Here is a 14,774-nt window from a genome sequence, read left to right as displayed (position 1 = left end):
AGAGTAATAAAAGCACAGCTGCAATTAATAGTGGTGTCTGGTATTAGATATGGCTGGTGGCTTTATAATTGCAATAAAATTAAAATTAGTAGCTCTGAAAATTGATGAAACACCTGCAAAATGTAATGAGAAAATGGTAAGATCTTCAGAGGCTTCTGCATGTACTAGATCAGGCCATCTTGAGTTATTTTATATGGTGAAAGGTAGGGGTCCAGTTTCATTCTTCTGCATATGGCTAGCCAGTTATCCCAGCACCATTTATTGAATAGGGAATCCTTTCCCCATTGGTTAAGGCTCACCTGTTTTCCAATGTCACAGTACTGCTGCTTCCTGTAGAAGGGGCCTTCTCCACAGGGCCTGTGTGAATGAATGGGTGTTGTGCTGGTGTCAGCTGGTTGGTGGTCTGACCTCAGGCCCTGGGGGAAATGGTCAGGCGCCAGCAGAGTTGGAATGGGGCAAGTAGTTCCCCAGTTCCCAGGCCCCTAGCTGGCCCACTGGACAGCCTGTGTGAGACGTGAAGGGGCTGGACTGCAGTCGGGCTAGCCCAGAGTTCAGGTGCTGGCTATGATGTGGGGAGGCGGGACAGGTTGGTTTCCAGGTCACTGGTCAAACTCTCATGCAGTGTCCTACAGAACACTTAGGTGGTGGGAGCCCAAGGGAATATCAAGGTATGTGGGGTTTGGATTTTCAGAAGGGCTCTGGGCTGCAGGTGAAATGTTCAGGTGGGGGCGGGGCGGCTGTGCTGTGGGCCTTTCACTGGAGAGAGCAGGACTCCTGCAATGGAGACTGGCAGCTGCAGAGCACGTGGCGCGCTTGCACTCCCCTCCCTTCCAAACAATGCCGAACTTCACTGTTTAGGGCATGCAGAGGTGCCAAGTGTTATCTGTTACCTCTGGGAGTTCTGCCCCAGAGGAACACAGAACCGCAGGCCACCAGAGTTTAGGCGGAGGTGCGGTTGCTGCGCTGGAAGCCTGAGCTGGTGAGCCTTAGCCGCCTCAGAGGAGGTAGGGCAGGGGTTGCATGGTCTGCTATCTGGGAGGTTCCTGGGGGAATGTGGAGCTGTGCCTGCCTGCAGAGTTCAGGTGTGGACAGGGTCGCTGTGCTGTGCTGGGGAGCTCAGGCGGGGGCAGGGTGAAGCCGAGCCTTGCCTGGCGAGGAGGGGCTGGGCATTCTGACCGCCCCTCAGCACTGTGACTGCAGCTTCCACTGGGGTTATGGCAGCTGGCACCAAGCTGCTCAGGGATCCGGGGCTTGTGGTGCTCCACATGGGCTTGAGCAGTGCCTCTGCAAAAACTCTAGGTGGCTTTCTGTGTTGGTCTAGTGGCCCAGGGATGGGAGTTGGGGGTTCCTCCTGTGCCCAGGATTGCAAAGGGCCAAGTGGGAAGTGTGGCTTCCCCAGGGACTCTCACTCTGTCACCTTTTCACCATATTAGGGAGCTTCTCCCACTCCATGCCAGTCCCAGGAAGGTGGCTGCCTGGCTTCTCTCTCTGTTCTCTGTGAGTCCCCTGGCGTCCGTGGTAAATCCTGACATGGTCTTTTAGACCAGCGCTATCCCAGCCTTTTTGGCACCAGGGACTGGTTTCATGGAACACAGTATTTCTGGCCGTGGGGAGTGGGGCGAGAGGAGAAGGGCGGACTGGTTTGGGGATGAAACTCTTCCACCTCAAATCATCAGGCATTAGTTAGATTCTCATAAGGAGCCCGCAACCTAGATCCGTCCTGTGCACACTTTACTATAGGGTTCGAGCTCCTATGAGAATCTCAAGCTGCCGCTCATCTGACCGGAGGCGGAGCTCAGGTGGTGATGCTCACTCGCCCACTGCTCACCTCCTGCTCTGCAGCTCGGTTCCCCACAGGCTGCCAAACAAGTCTGTGGCTTGGGGTTGGGGATCCCTGTTTTAGATGATCCACTTAAAGAGACAGTATTTACTTGCGACTTTGTTTCCTCTCCTTGAGAGTGGTGCACACTAGCTGCTTCTAGTCAGCCATCTTGAGTGTCCCCTCTAGAGTTACATTTAAATTTACATTGATTAAAATTTGAGTAAATTTAAAGTTGAACTGAAATTCTGTTCTGAATAGCCAGCTATCACCAGATTTTCACCTCTACTCATGGATCTTCTCACTATTTTGCTATATATATGAGTTAGTCTGTGGGTAGCTTGTCTGGTTTTGGGGTTTTTAGCTAAAGTTCTCTTTGTAAAATTGTTAATTCATTACATAAAAGGTATAAAGGATTAACTTTGCTTTTTTTGTCCTTAATATTCTTTCATCTTTGCATTATGATACTTTTTCTGTAGCACCTGAAGAAATTCTCTTCTCCTATAGTTTATGTTGTGAGTAAATGTTTTGGTCTAAATAAATATAATTGTTAGGTTCTGTTGATTTGGGGCTAGGTTTGGTTCAAAGTGGTCAAATCAATATGAAATCTTCCAGATGTAGGCTGGGTTTAATAAACACTTTGGTTTATTAAAGCATATAGTATGCTGACTTTGTTATGATTTACCTCATATATAAATTTATGTTAATTATAAATTTGGATATATTGAAATATTTGAGGAGGGTGATGGATGGGTGTGTGCGTACTTCATGGCCCTATTCAATTAAGCTCTCTGTTCTTAATTTACTATGAAATTTTCCTTTCGCCTTAAATTTCATAAAGTTTGTTGTGGGTGGAATGTTCTTTAATTAGAAAATATAGCCCATTTCTTTCTGTTTTGTAAGCTGCACCATGATTTAACGTTTTATGTAAATACTTGTGTTTAGTACCTTTTAAGGTTTTGCAGAAGATGGCGGTGTATAGGCTGAATTAGCAAGAGATAGTGAGGTTTACTGGGGTTTATTGATTACAAAAAAAAAGGGATATAAGCACTGCCAAGTCCTTTGTGTTTTAAGCTGTTGCTGGTAGTACTCTGGTGAATAACTTTGTTAATTAAGTTTATGGCTAAGCATATTGGGGTATTTCTTCCCAGTTTGGGTCTTTGCTATCATGTGTTCAGAATATATTAAATCACTTTCATAGTTTATTTTTATATTAGCTGTAGCTTTTTATGACCTAGTTAAGGTATAACTTTGTTTATAATCTTAAACATGTTTTATGCTGAGTTTTATTAATTTGAGTTAGTCATATGACTGCAAGCATGACATTTTACCAACCCTAAGGAAAATTAGTATAACTTAGTCAATCTTTTGTTAATTGCTTAATTTTTATCATTGCTGTTTTCTGTGGCTGTATGGTAGAGTAAGGTTTTACAAGCTGCTAATTAGTGTGCTTGAAGCCTGCTCTTTTTTATTTTTGTTGATCTAGAGGACATTCTCACTAGAATGGAGATAGTTGCAAGTGTTACTAAAAATGAATAAAGAGGCCAGGACCAAACCTATTTGTTTATAGAGTTATATGAACTCATTTAGGTATTGTCAGTGCCTTGCTTTGTGAATTAAGCTACATTAGCTTATATGTGGAAAATTCTCTCTCAAGAAAAAATGGCTAAGTTTAAATGCTGTGTCATTATTGGTGGATTTTTTAGTAAATTTAGTAAAAAACAAACTTTTAACCCAGAAAGCCTAATTTTTAATTTATTTTTTGGATTTTGATAAATTCTTTAGGAGTTGGGCTAAAACTTAGTTCTAGATGAACTTGTATGTGTGTGTGTGTGTGTGTGTGTGTGTGTGTATATATGCCTTACCTGTAGTTAATAAATACAAGATTTCCTGTTTTGAGGTTTGGAAAGAATAAAAGCCTTATATCCACAAATGCTACAATAGCTTGAGATTGTGGAGTTAATTAACGGAAATTGTGTGGGCAGTGGCACAATCACGGCTCACTGCAGCCTCACACTCTTGGGCTGAAGTGATCCTCCCACCTTAGCATCCTGAGTAGCTGGGACTACAGTTGTGCACCACCATGCATGGCGGATTTTTTTGTTTGTTTTTTTTGTAGACACAAAGTCTTTGTCTACTGTGTTGCCCAGGCTGGTCTTGCACTTCTGGGTTCAAGCGATCCTCCTAACTCAGCCTCCCAAAGTCCTAGCATTACAGTTGTGAACCACTGCACCCCACTGTGTTTTATTTTCAATTAGTAGATAAAAGTGTATTAATAAGAAAATTCTTGTTACAACTATTGTGCTGAAATGAAGTAGGGCTAAAACTAGTGTTGAGCCCTCTGTCACTGATGGCATTTATGGGTGAAAACCAAATTGGGCAGATTTACAAGTTGCTGCTGCCAGGAGAAGCCTAATTAGACAGTGTCAGGGTTGGGGTTGAGTGTGGAAATTTTTTGGAATTCTCATGTGCTTGAGTATAACAATCATGCCGTTGATAATAGGAATCCAATATCTCCAATACTTTTATATAAAATTGCCTGGAGGCTGCTATGTTTGTGTTTGTTAGGCCGTATTATCATCTATCCATTAAGTAAAAATGATATAATTTCTGTTGTTTTTCATCCAATAAAGAGTTGGAAGAAAAAAAAAAGAGTTGGAAGAGGTTGGTGGCATTAGCTAAGATTAGTGTGGTGGTGAGGAATATACGTATGTACTTAAGTAACTGATTAATATTTAGATCTGAAAGTATCACATTGAAGATTCTATAATCAATCATGTGATGAAAGAAGCTACTAGTACAAATATTATTGAGAAGTAGTCTAACTTGAAGCTGAGTGTCAGTTTTAAAGTTTGAATAGTCATTCAATGTCAGTTTGAAATAATTATTTCTTGCCCTGAATGAATAAATATTAGGGTTGGAAATAGGCTGGTGGCAAATGAGTATTTTTGTAAATAGTTATAGTAATTGGTAAAAATAAGTTGGTAAGTAAAATTATGATAGAAGAACAGAAGAAATTAATTAATTTTATTTGAAGTTGCACCAATTTTTTGGCTCCTAAGGCCAACAGATTACTTCTAACCTTTAAAATTCAGAAAGCCACATTGTTATATATGGAGGCATGAGTTAGCAGTTCTTGCATACTTTCTTAGCAAAAACAGCAGTTCCCCCTTATCTGCAGGGTATACATTCCAAGGCTCCCCCAGTGGATGCCTGAAACCAGAGCTAGTACTGAGCCACATATATAATGTGTTTTTTGAATCTGATAAAGGAGATAGCTACTGGGTGGTGACTAATAGGCAGATCCTATTTGGATAATGGCAAAATTAGACAATATGCTGGTCAAAGAGATGATTCATGTCTTGTGCAAGATGGAGTAGGATGGTGTGAGATTTCATCATACTATTCAGAATGGCACACAGTTTAAAACTTATGAATTGTTTATTTCTGGTATTTTCCATTTAATATTTTGGACCTCAGTTAACTATGAGTAACTGAAACCACACAAAGTAAAACCTTCGTAAGGGGGAACTACTGTGAAGAGTTTTAAGCTTCTATATAAGATTGACAACTGAATGTTTTATTTAAACTATATTTACGGTATATGGGTCCTAGAATAATTTTGGAGTTAAGTGATGGGGTAACAGAGGTAGGAGATGCATAAATATGAGAGTATTTTCTCATGTGAATGATGGTTTGATGTTATTAATGTGATATGTGAATTTTTCTCATTGTGATGTGATTGATAGATAGAGGGACTATATGGCCATAATTATACATTAGTCCTATTTGGCTAATGGTAAAATTAGATCATAAAAAAAGATATAATTTCAAATAATTCTCCATTCTGGTTAATAGTTGATAGTAAGACTATCAACTGCTAACTCATGCCTTCATATGTAACGATGTAGCTTTCTGAACTTTTAAAGGTTAGATGTAATCTGTTGGCCATAGGAGCCAAAAAGTTGTTGCAAAAGGCTAGGTCAGTTAGGGTAGCCCATACTTATCATGTTTCTGTTAAAGGAAGTAATGTCTGTAGTCTGCGAGCTAATAATAGTACAGATGCTCCTCAACATACGTTGGAGTTACTTCCGGATAATGTCAAAAATATTGTAAGTAGTTCTATGTAACCCCTTGGTAAGTCAAGGAGCATACTGAATATATATTGCTTTCTTACCATGGTAAATTTGAAAAATCTTAAGTCTAAGTATCATAAGTTGGAGAACCTTGTGTATGGTTTGGCTATGGATTTGTTCATAGTTTGAATTTGTTTTTTTGTTTGTTTTTGTTTTTTTGAGATGGAGTCTCGCTCTCTCACCCAGGCTGGAGTGCAGTGGTGTGATCTCGGCTCACTGCAACCTCCACTTCCTGGGTTCAAGCGATTATTTTGCCTCAGCCTCCCAAGTAGCTGGGATTACAGGTGCCTGCCACCATCCCTGGCTAATTTTTGTATTTTTTATTAGAGCTGGGAGTTTCACCATGTTGGCCAGGCTGGTCTCAAACTCCTGACCTGAGGTGATCTGCCCACCTCAGCCTCCCAAAGTGCTGAGATTACAGGCGTGAGCCACCGTGCCTGGAATCATAGTTTGAATTTGTAAGGCAAAATCATTTTGATGTTGTGTGGTCATGGGCAGTTATTAGGGCTGTGGCTCCTATAAAACTTCATGGCATTTGGATGAGAAATGCTATAATTAGTAATGCTGTATGAGCTACAGATGAATACACAATGAGTGATTTTAAGTCTGTTTAGTATGAACAAATAGAATTTGTTATAATTATTCCTCATAGTGATAATATTAGAAAGGGATAGGCTATATACTGTTAGTAGATTTAAAATTAATTTGTATTATGCCACAGCCTATTAATTTTAGTAATGTGGCTGCAAGAACTGTGGGTGCAGCATTTGGGGCTTCTACATATGCTTTTGGTAATCAAAGATGGAGGATATAAAGGGGTGAGTTTTTTTGTTGTTTTTCTTTTTTTTTTATTATGAATGCTATAATGCCTTCTATTTATAGGAGACTATTCAGAAGTTTGGTAGTATTTGAATTCAGTAGTAGGTTATTAAGATATTTAATGAATCCATGGTGTTTTAGATATAGATTAATTCTATGAGTAGGGGTAAAGAGCCAATCAGTGTATAAAACAGGAAATGAAAGTCCTGTGTTTAATCATTCTGTTTGGCTTTCTCATTGGGTAGTAACAATTACAGTTTGAATTAGAGTTGCTCCAAAGAGACTACAGAATATAATTAGTTCTATGACGGTAAATGTCATGATTAGGAATATTTGTAGAAAAATTAACATTGAGTATTTTTTTTTTGTATATCTGATTCCTTGGTGAATTGGTGTTGACTTGCTATAATTATGTCTATCTTGGGAGAGGTTAGGTGAAGCAAGGCGGAGGGAAAGACATGAAGGAAAACATTGTTTCTGGCCAAGTAGTGTGCTCAAAGTTTCAAAAGGATCAAGAAGGTGAAGAAAATAATCAGAGGCAGGGCAGAGGTTGTAGATGATTTTGTAGAAAGTACACTGTGAATTCCAAAAGGCATAGGTTGGAGTGAAGTAGGACATGGATGGGATAAGAGTCCTAGTGATGACCAAGGACCCAGGAAGCCAAAGCTTTTAAGATAATTGAGATAACCCTGAGATGTCAGGCATTACAGGATTGGCCTCTAGTGGTCTTTTAGGGGAGGGTGGGTGGTTATTCCTTTTATAACCTAAGGATAGTAAGGCTGTTACACTAAGAGCTTATGGAAATTGAGATCTCCATGGAGAAGCCAGCCTTAATAGCAGGATGTGGAGGTCTTACCAGAGCTACGGAGGCTTTCCTTGTAGACTGCAGTGGGTGGAGTGGCTGTCTTACAGAAGAGAGATTACTGGAACAGCATTGCTAGGAGCCTGGGATTGGGGACAGCTTCTCAGGAAGTGCAATGGTACATGAAGTTTCAGGTGAGCCCTGAAAGAATGAAAAACAGGTAAGGAGACTGAGGGTAGAGAGAAGAGGGAAGAGCATTCCTAGCAGAAGTAACAGTGTACTGCAGGCCATAGGAGGATGGAGCTTGGTTTATATGAGGTATTTAGAGAAGGCTTTCGCAGCTGGAACCTAGTGAGGCAGAGGTGCCACAAGGGAGTCGGAGAGGTTGACTGGAGCCAGGCCAGGCAGAACCTGCTAGAGGTTATGAATACAACCTAGTAGGTTATAAGCAGCACTTGTTGTTGTTTTTAATAAAACAGGAGATAAAATAACAAAATGTGAATATGTAATACATATAGCAAAGATAATTTTATGACATCCTTGTTTTGTGTTTGAGTGTGTGTACTCAGTCAAAATATGTATTTCTTACTATGAAATTTTAGTCAAAAGAAGTTTGAAAAATACTGCAGAAGAGTTTAGATTTTATCCCTCCAATTTTTGCAGGCTATTGAAGAATCTTAATATGGTGACATAATGTGATTTTCATATTTACTATTCCATTCTGTCTGCCAGATGGAGATTAGAACAAAGGGTCTCATAACATTACTGAGTAGGTTTTTGTTGTGGTTCAGGATGCTTTGGGGCCAGGCGCAGTGACTCATGCCTGTAATCCTAGCGCTGTGGGAGTCTGGGCCAGGTGGATCACTTGAGGCCAGGAATTTGAGACCAGCCTGACCAATATGGTGAAGGCCCATCTCTACTAAAAATACAAAAATGAGCCAGGCATGATGGTGTACACCTGTAATCCCAGCTACTCAGGAGGCTGAGGCAGAATTGCTTGAACCTGGAGGTGGAGGTTGCAGTGAGCTGAGATGGCACCACTGCACTCCAGCCTGGATGATAGAGTGAGACTCCATCTCAAAAAAAAAAAAAGATGCCTTGGGCTTCCTGAGTGTCAGCAGTGGTGTTGGTGATAAGGTAACAGATTTGAGAGCTACTTAGGAGATATATTCAGTAGGACTTGATGGGGGCAAGAATAAAAGAAACCTCCTAAAATGACTCCTTCTTTTCAGACTCCATTTTGTTGTCTTCACTCATCACCCCTTTTGCAGTTTTCCCTTTTTTCACCATGTAGTTTTTTCATTAATTTAATGACAATAAAAAGAGCTGCTACTTAATTAAATACATTTTTATATGTACTCCTCATTCTGGGCACAGTTCTGAGACTTTGGTATTCTAATCTTAACTTTTTCTGTATTCCTCTAGATTTCTGTTTAGCACCATCCTGTGTTCTCATAGTGCCTCCTACCCCAGAATCATATTAGATTAATATTTCTTCCCATTTTTATTAGGGCACTAGCACATAGGTAACTATTTTGGGTCCCAACTGAATTTATTTGATTCCTTGTAGTGTTCCCTTAATCACCATAAGCCCATTGATTTCTTTCAGTGTTTTATAAACCATATTGTTCTTCTATGAAAGAAACAAAATAAAAGCAGGGTCTGTCTTGTTCCAGGATATGTTGCTGACATGAATTGGTGTTAAACTGAGCTGTGCTGTGTATATGGCAGGTGGGGGCGGGGGGGGTAGTTGCTTTTGTTTTTACCATTTCTTTTTGCTTTTCAGCAAAAGTGTGTTTTCTCAAGTTTCGGAGGCTTATTTCTAAAAGACTGTTTAAATTTGAGCTTACTGATGTGTATTTATTTTTCTTCCCATGACCAGTCTTTGTTATTCTACAGCCTATATACAGTGGTCAGAGACCCTGTGCCTGCTGATCCAGTTACATCAGATAGGTTTCTCTGCATATGAAAAGTACACTTGTTTCTCAACTTCTTTCTTCAGAATAATATAACATCTTTATTGTGTAAACTTGTCACTATTTCTAGGAGATTTTGAGGTACTTCTTTGGGAAATATAAGAACATTTGGCCTGAAGTAATAAATATTGGAAAGTAAGACATGAAAAACTCTATTAAAGGAATAAAACATTGTATGTATACTGTGTTCTGGGGACTAGCTATATAATAAAACAGGCATTTTCCCCCTACACATGTAGAGCTTGAGGAGTAGAAAGATCAACAGATAAATAAATGAAATTTTAGAATTGCAAAAATTCAAACAAGAATTAGGAATAAATTACAGGTATAGAAAATACATGGCATGGACCTAATTAAAGTGATCCAGGATAGTCTTTCTGAGCAGCTGACATTTAAGCTAGGACATTTCACACGCAAAGGAGGTGGCCACTTTGAGAGCATTCTTGGCAGATAGAACAGCATATGGAAAATCTAAAATGGGAAAGAATTTGACATGTTCTTGGAACTTAAATCAGGCCAATAAGATTAGAGCACTGTTCTGAAGATAGTTGTGGCTCAATTTGAGGCTTAAAAGGTACGTTGAAGAAATTGGAGAAATTTAAGAAAGAATTGGATCATAAAGGGGCTTGTAGGCCATGAATAGGAGTTTGGATTTTATTCTAAATACAAGGGTAAACCATTGAAAGATTATTAGCTCTATTCTCAAACTTTGTGTTTTATGAGAAGCATCTAAGGAGATTTATGAATGAAGGAACATTTACATTTTAGAAACTGTTGACAAATATTGAATGCCAACAATGTGTAAGTAATGATGTTAGGCACTGGAGATAAAGCAGTATATGAAACAAAGCCCTTGCTTTGATTAAGCATGGGACAGACAATAGTCAAACTTTAGAAATGGTATATCCATTAGTGAAAAATGCAATATAGGTACAGTTGTGTGTTGGATGTTTTGATAATGTGACAGCTGAGCAGAAAACTGAAATGAGGGAACAAGCCGTGCATGTATCTAGAGGAAGGGCATTCTAAAGACAAAACTGTAGGCATATGCTTGACACTTTTTAACACCAAGGAGGCCATTATGACCAGAGCCAAATGAATAATTAGGGGAGTGGTAAGTGATGATATCAGAAAAGTGGCCAAAGTGGGAGATGACATAAGAAAAGTGGCCACAGGCAAGCTTGTGTAGGGTCTTGTGAGCCATATTAAGGACTTTGGATTTTATCTTGAGATGACAGACCATTAATAGGGAAGATTGATGATATCAGAAAAGTGGCCAAAGTGGGAGATGACATAATAAAAGTGGCCACAGGCAAGCTTGTGTAGGGTCTTGTGAGCCATATTAAGGACTTTGGATTTTATCCTGAGATGGCAGACCATTAATAGGGAAGATTTTTAGCAGGAGAAATCATGTTATATAAACCACATTTTAAAAGAATTCCTCTGGCTGCTGTATGAAGAATAGATCATAGAAGCAAGGATGAAAGCAGAGAAACCAGCTAAGAGGTTATGACAATGAGAGAGGGGTGACTTGGCCTAGGATGGTGGTAGTGGAGGTGGTCAGATTCTTAATGTTGACAGGAGAGCTGATAGGATTTGTTGATAGATTGTATGTCCAGCTACACATCTGTTTGTTTTCAAGAGGGTGTTTTTATTACTATTTTATAAGCCTCCTGGGTGTCTCTAAGCCATTCCAAAGTTTGAGAACCACTGACAACCTATTTTTCTAACTACCTTCTTTCCTATAAGCTCTCCTTTTTCTTTATTCTCTCCTTGTGCTTTTAAAGAAAAATGGCATAAAATATTTCTGTACTGTTTAAGCCATTCTGTTCTTATGAGAATTATTTTCATCTATCATTTTTACCATAGAATTTTTATTTCTCCTTGTAAACAAAAGCAGGAATTTGCTTTCTTTTTATTCTACAGACTTGGAATCCAATTGTGCAACCAAAAAGTTATCTCCAGAAAAGGAAATTTATGAAATGGAATCACTCCAGTGGGAGAATATGGGGAACCTTATTAACCATCACCTTCAGTATGGTCTTGGAGACAATATGGAGTGCAAAGGCAACTTAGAGGGTCAAGAAGCAAGTCAGGAAGGGCTTTACATGTGTGTCAAAATTACCTGTGAAGAAAAGGCCACAGAAAGTCATTCAACCTCTTCTACTTTTCATCGGATAATTCCTACCAAGGAAAAATTGTACAAATGTAAGGAATGTAGACAAGGTTTCAGCTACCTGTCATGCCTTATTCAACATGAGAAAAATCATAATATAGAAAAATGCTCTGAAGTTAAGAAACATAGGAATACGTTTAGCAAAAAGCCAAGCTATATTCAACATCAGAGAATTCAGACTGGTGAGAAACCTTATGAGTGTATGGAATGTGGAAAGGCCTTTGGTCGTAGTTCTGATCTCATTCAACATCAGAAAATTCATACTAATGAAAAACCTTATCAGTGTAACGCATGTGGGAAAGCTTTTATTCGTGGTTCACAGCTCACTGAACATCAGAGAGTTCATACAGGAGAGAAACCATATGAATGTAAGAAATGTGGAAAAGCCTTTAGTTATTGTTCACAATATACTCTTCATCAGAGAATTCATAGTGGTGAAAAACCCTATGAATGTAAAGATTGTGGGAAGGCCTTTATTCTTGGCTCTCAACTTACTTACCATCAGAGAATTCATAGTGGTGAGAAACCTTATGAGTGTAAGGAATGTGGAAAGGCCTTTATTCTTGGTTCACACCTTACATACCATCAGAGAGTTCATACTGGTGAAAAGCCTTACATATGTAAAGAATGTGGGAAAGCCTTTTTATGTGCCTCCCAACTGAATGAACATCAGAGAATTCATACAGGAGAGAAACCCTATGAATGTAAAGAATGCGGGAAGGCCTTTTTTCGTGGCTCACAACTTACTTACCACCTGAGAGTTCATTCAGGTGAGAGACCCTATAAATGCAAAGAATGTGGGAAAGCCTTTATTTCTAATTCTAATCTTATTCAACATCAAAGAATTCATACCGGAGAGAAGCCCTACAAATGTAAGGAATGTGGAAAGGCCTTTATTTGTGGCAAACAACTTAGTGAACATCAGAGAATTCATACAGGTGAGAAACCCTTTGAATGTAAGGAATGTGGAAAGGCCTTTATTCGTGTTGCATATCTTACTCAACATGAGAAAATTCATGGTGAGAAACATTATGAATGTAAGGAATGTGGGAAGACCTTTGTACGTGCTACACAACTTACATATCATCAAAGAATTCATACAGGTGAAAAGCCCTACAAATGTAAGGAATGTGACAAGGCCTTTATTTATGGCTCACAACTTAGTGAACATCAGAGAATTCACAAAGGTGAAAAACCTTATGAATGTAAACAGTGTGGGAAGGCTTTTATTCGTGGCTCACACCTTACTGAACATCTGAGAACTCATACTGGAGAGAAACCCTATGAATGTAAGGAATGTGGGAAGGCCTTTAGTCGTGGCTCAGAACTTACTCTGCATCAAAGGATCCATACTGGTGAGAAACCCTATACATGTGTCCAGTGTGGTAAAGACTTTAGACGTCCTTCACAACTTACTCAACATACAAGGCTTCATAATTGAGAAAGCCTTGAATGTGATTAAATTTAAGAAAATCTTCATCATCTATTTCATATCTATAATGAATGTAGAACATCCTCTTGCTTCTGCTCAGAATCTGCTCATTCTTAGAAGGCCTACATTAACATGGATGCAGAATAATTTCAGAAACCCCTTAAATAATTAACATCTCTATAAACCCTAGAATACAATGCTGAATTATATCCTTTATTAAGCATCATCTCCATTTCACCATATCCTAACTGAAATCGTATATATTTCTTGTGTGTTTTTTTCTATTTGTAAAATACTGTAATTGTATTACAATGACTAAATTATAATTAAATACATATAATTCCCTTTGGATAGTATCTGATATTTGTTGTTAAAATGATTGCCATTATCATCATTACATACTGTGAGAGAACTCAAATGGTGGGAATATTTTATGATTACAGTAAAAAGATGCAACCATTCTCTTATCATGTATCCCCTTTAGAACAACAGATACTTTATTTTAGAACAAAACCTTTAAAGTATAGTAAAGGTCTGAAGGACGTCTGAGCATCAGATAATCCATACCAGGAAGAAACTTTCAAGAATTGCTTTAGGGCTGTTGTTTTCTGTTGTTTTGTTTTTTAAGAAAGTGAAAGAGAGATTATTTTTCTACAACAAATTCCAAAAGCAAAAGTTTCTGGTCCACATTTTCTGATTGTTACTTTAAGGGAAAAAGAATTTCTTAACAAAATGATGGCCAAGGTACTTCCATATATATATATATATTCCACATATGTATATATGAAATATACATTCCACATATGTATATATTCCACATGTGTATATATTCCATATGTATATATTCCACATGTATATATTCCATATGTATATATTCCACATGTGTATATATTCCATATGTATATATTCCATATGTGTATATTCCACATATGTATATATTCCACATATATATTCCATATATGTATTCCATATATGTATATATTTCCATACATGTATATTCCATATATGTATACATTCCATGTATGTATTCCATATATGTATATATTCCATATGCCATATATGTATATATTCCATATGCCATATATGTATATATTCCATATATATTCCATGTATGTATATATTCCATATATATATTCCACGTATGTATTCCATATATATGTGTATGTGTGTGTGTGTGTATAAAATATGTATTTGCCTTAAATGGAAATATAAACAAAATTTACCAACTACAGTTTTTCCTCATTTGAATCTAACCCATTTCTGATATGCTGAATGGTAAATTTTTAGAGACCCAGATCTCAGAGGCTACATTCCATTTTTTTGTCTTTTTTTTTTTTTTGAGACAGGGTCTCGCTCTCCTTGTTCAGGCTGGAGTACAGTGGCACAATCACAGCTCACTGCAGCCTTAACCTCCTAGGCTCAAGCGATCCTCCAACCTCAACCTGCCAAGTAGCTGTCACCATAGCTGTTCATCACCATGCCTAGCTCATTTAAAAAAAATTTTTTTTAGAGATGGGGTCTCACTACGTTTCCTCATCTGGTCTTAAACTTCTAGGCTCAAACAGTCTACCTGCCTCAGCCTCCAGAAGTGTTGGGATTACAAATGTGAGCCAC

The 14,774-nt window shown here is 38.5% G+C and overlaps 1 protein-coding gene across 7 annotated transcripts in view; it reads left to right on the top strand.

Annotated features, from left to right (window-relative positions):
• The window catches only part of ZNF571 (zinc finger protein 571), a 29,218-nt gene extending 14,831 nt beyond the window's left edge, over positions 1-14,387 (top strand). For all 7 annotated transcript variants that reach the window (XM_063657629.1, XM_063657631.1, XM_054462476.2 and 4 more), the window contains one exon: positions 11,479-14,387. In XM_063657629.1, the coding sequence (XP_063513699.1) occupies positions 11,479-13,169 (1,691 nt within the window). In that variant the 3' untranslated portion in view covers positions 13,170-14,387. The remainder of the gene's footprint in view (positions 1-11,478) is intronic.
• Positions 14,388-14,774: the final 387 nt, after the last annotated feature.

This window comes from Pongo pygmaeus, chromosome 20, assembly GCF_028885625.2.
Source record: "Pongo pygmaeus isolate AG05252 chromosome 20, NHGRI_mPonPyg2-v2.0_pri, whole genome shotgun sequence".
In the NCBI taxonomy this organism is placed as follows: Eukaryota; Metazoa; Chordata; class Mammalia; order Primates; family Hominidae; genus Pongo; species Pongo pygmaeus.
The sequence above is the reverse complement of the archived record's forward strand: the minus strand, read 5'-3'. Positions and strand labels throughout refer to the sequence as shown.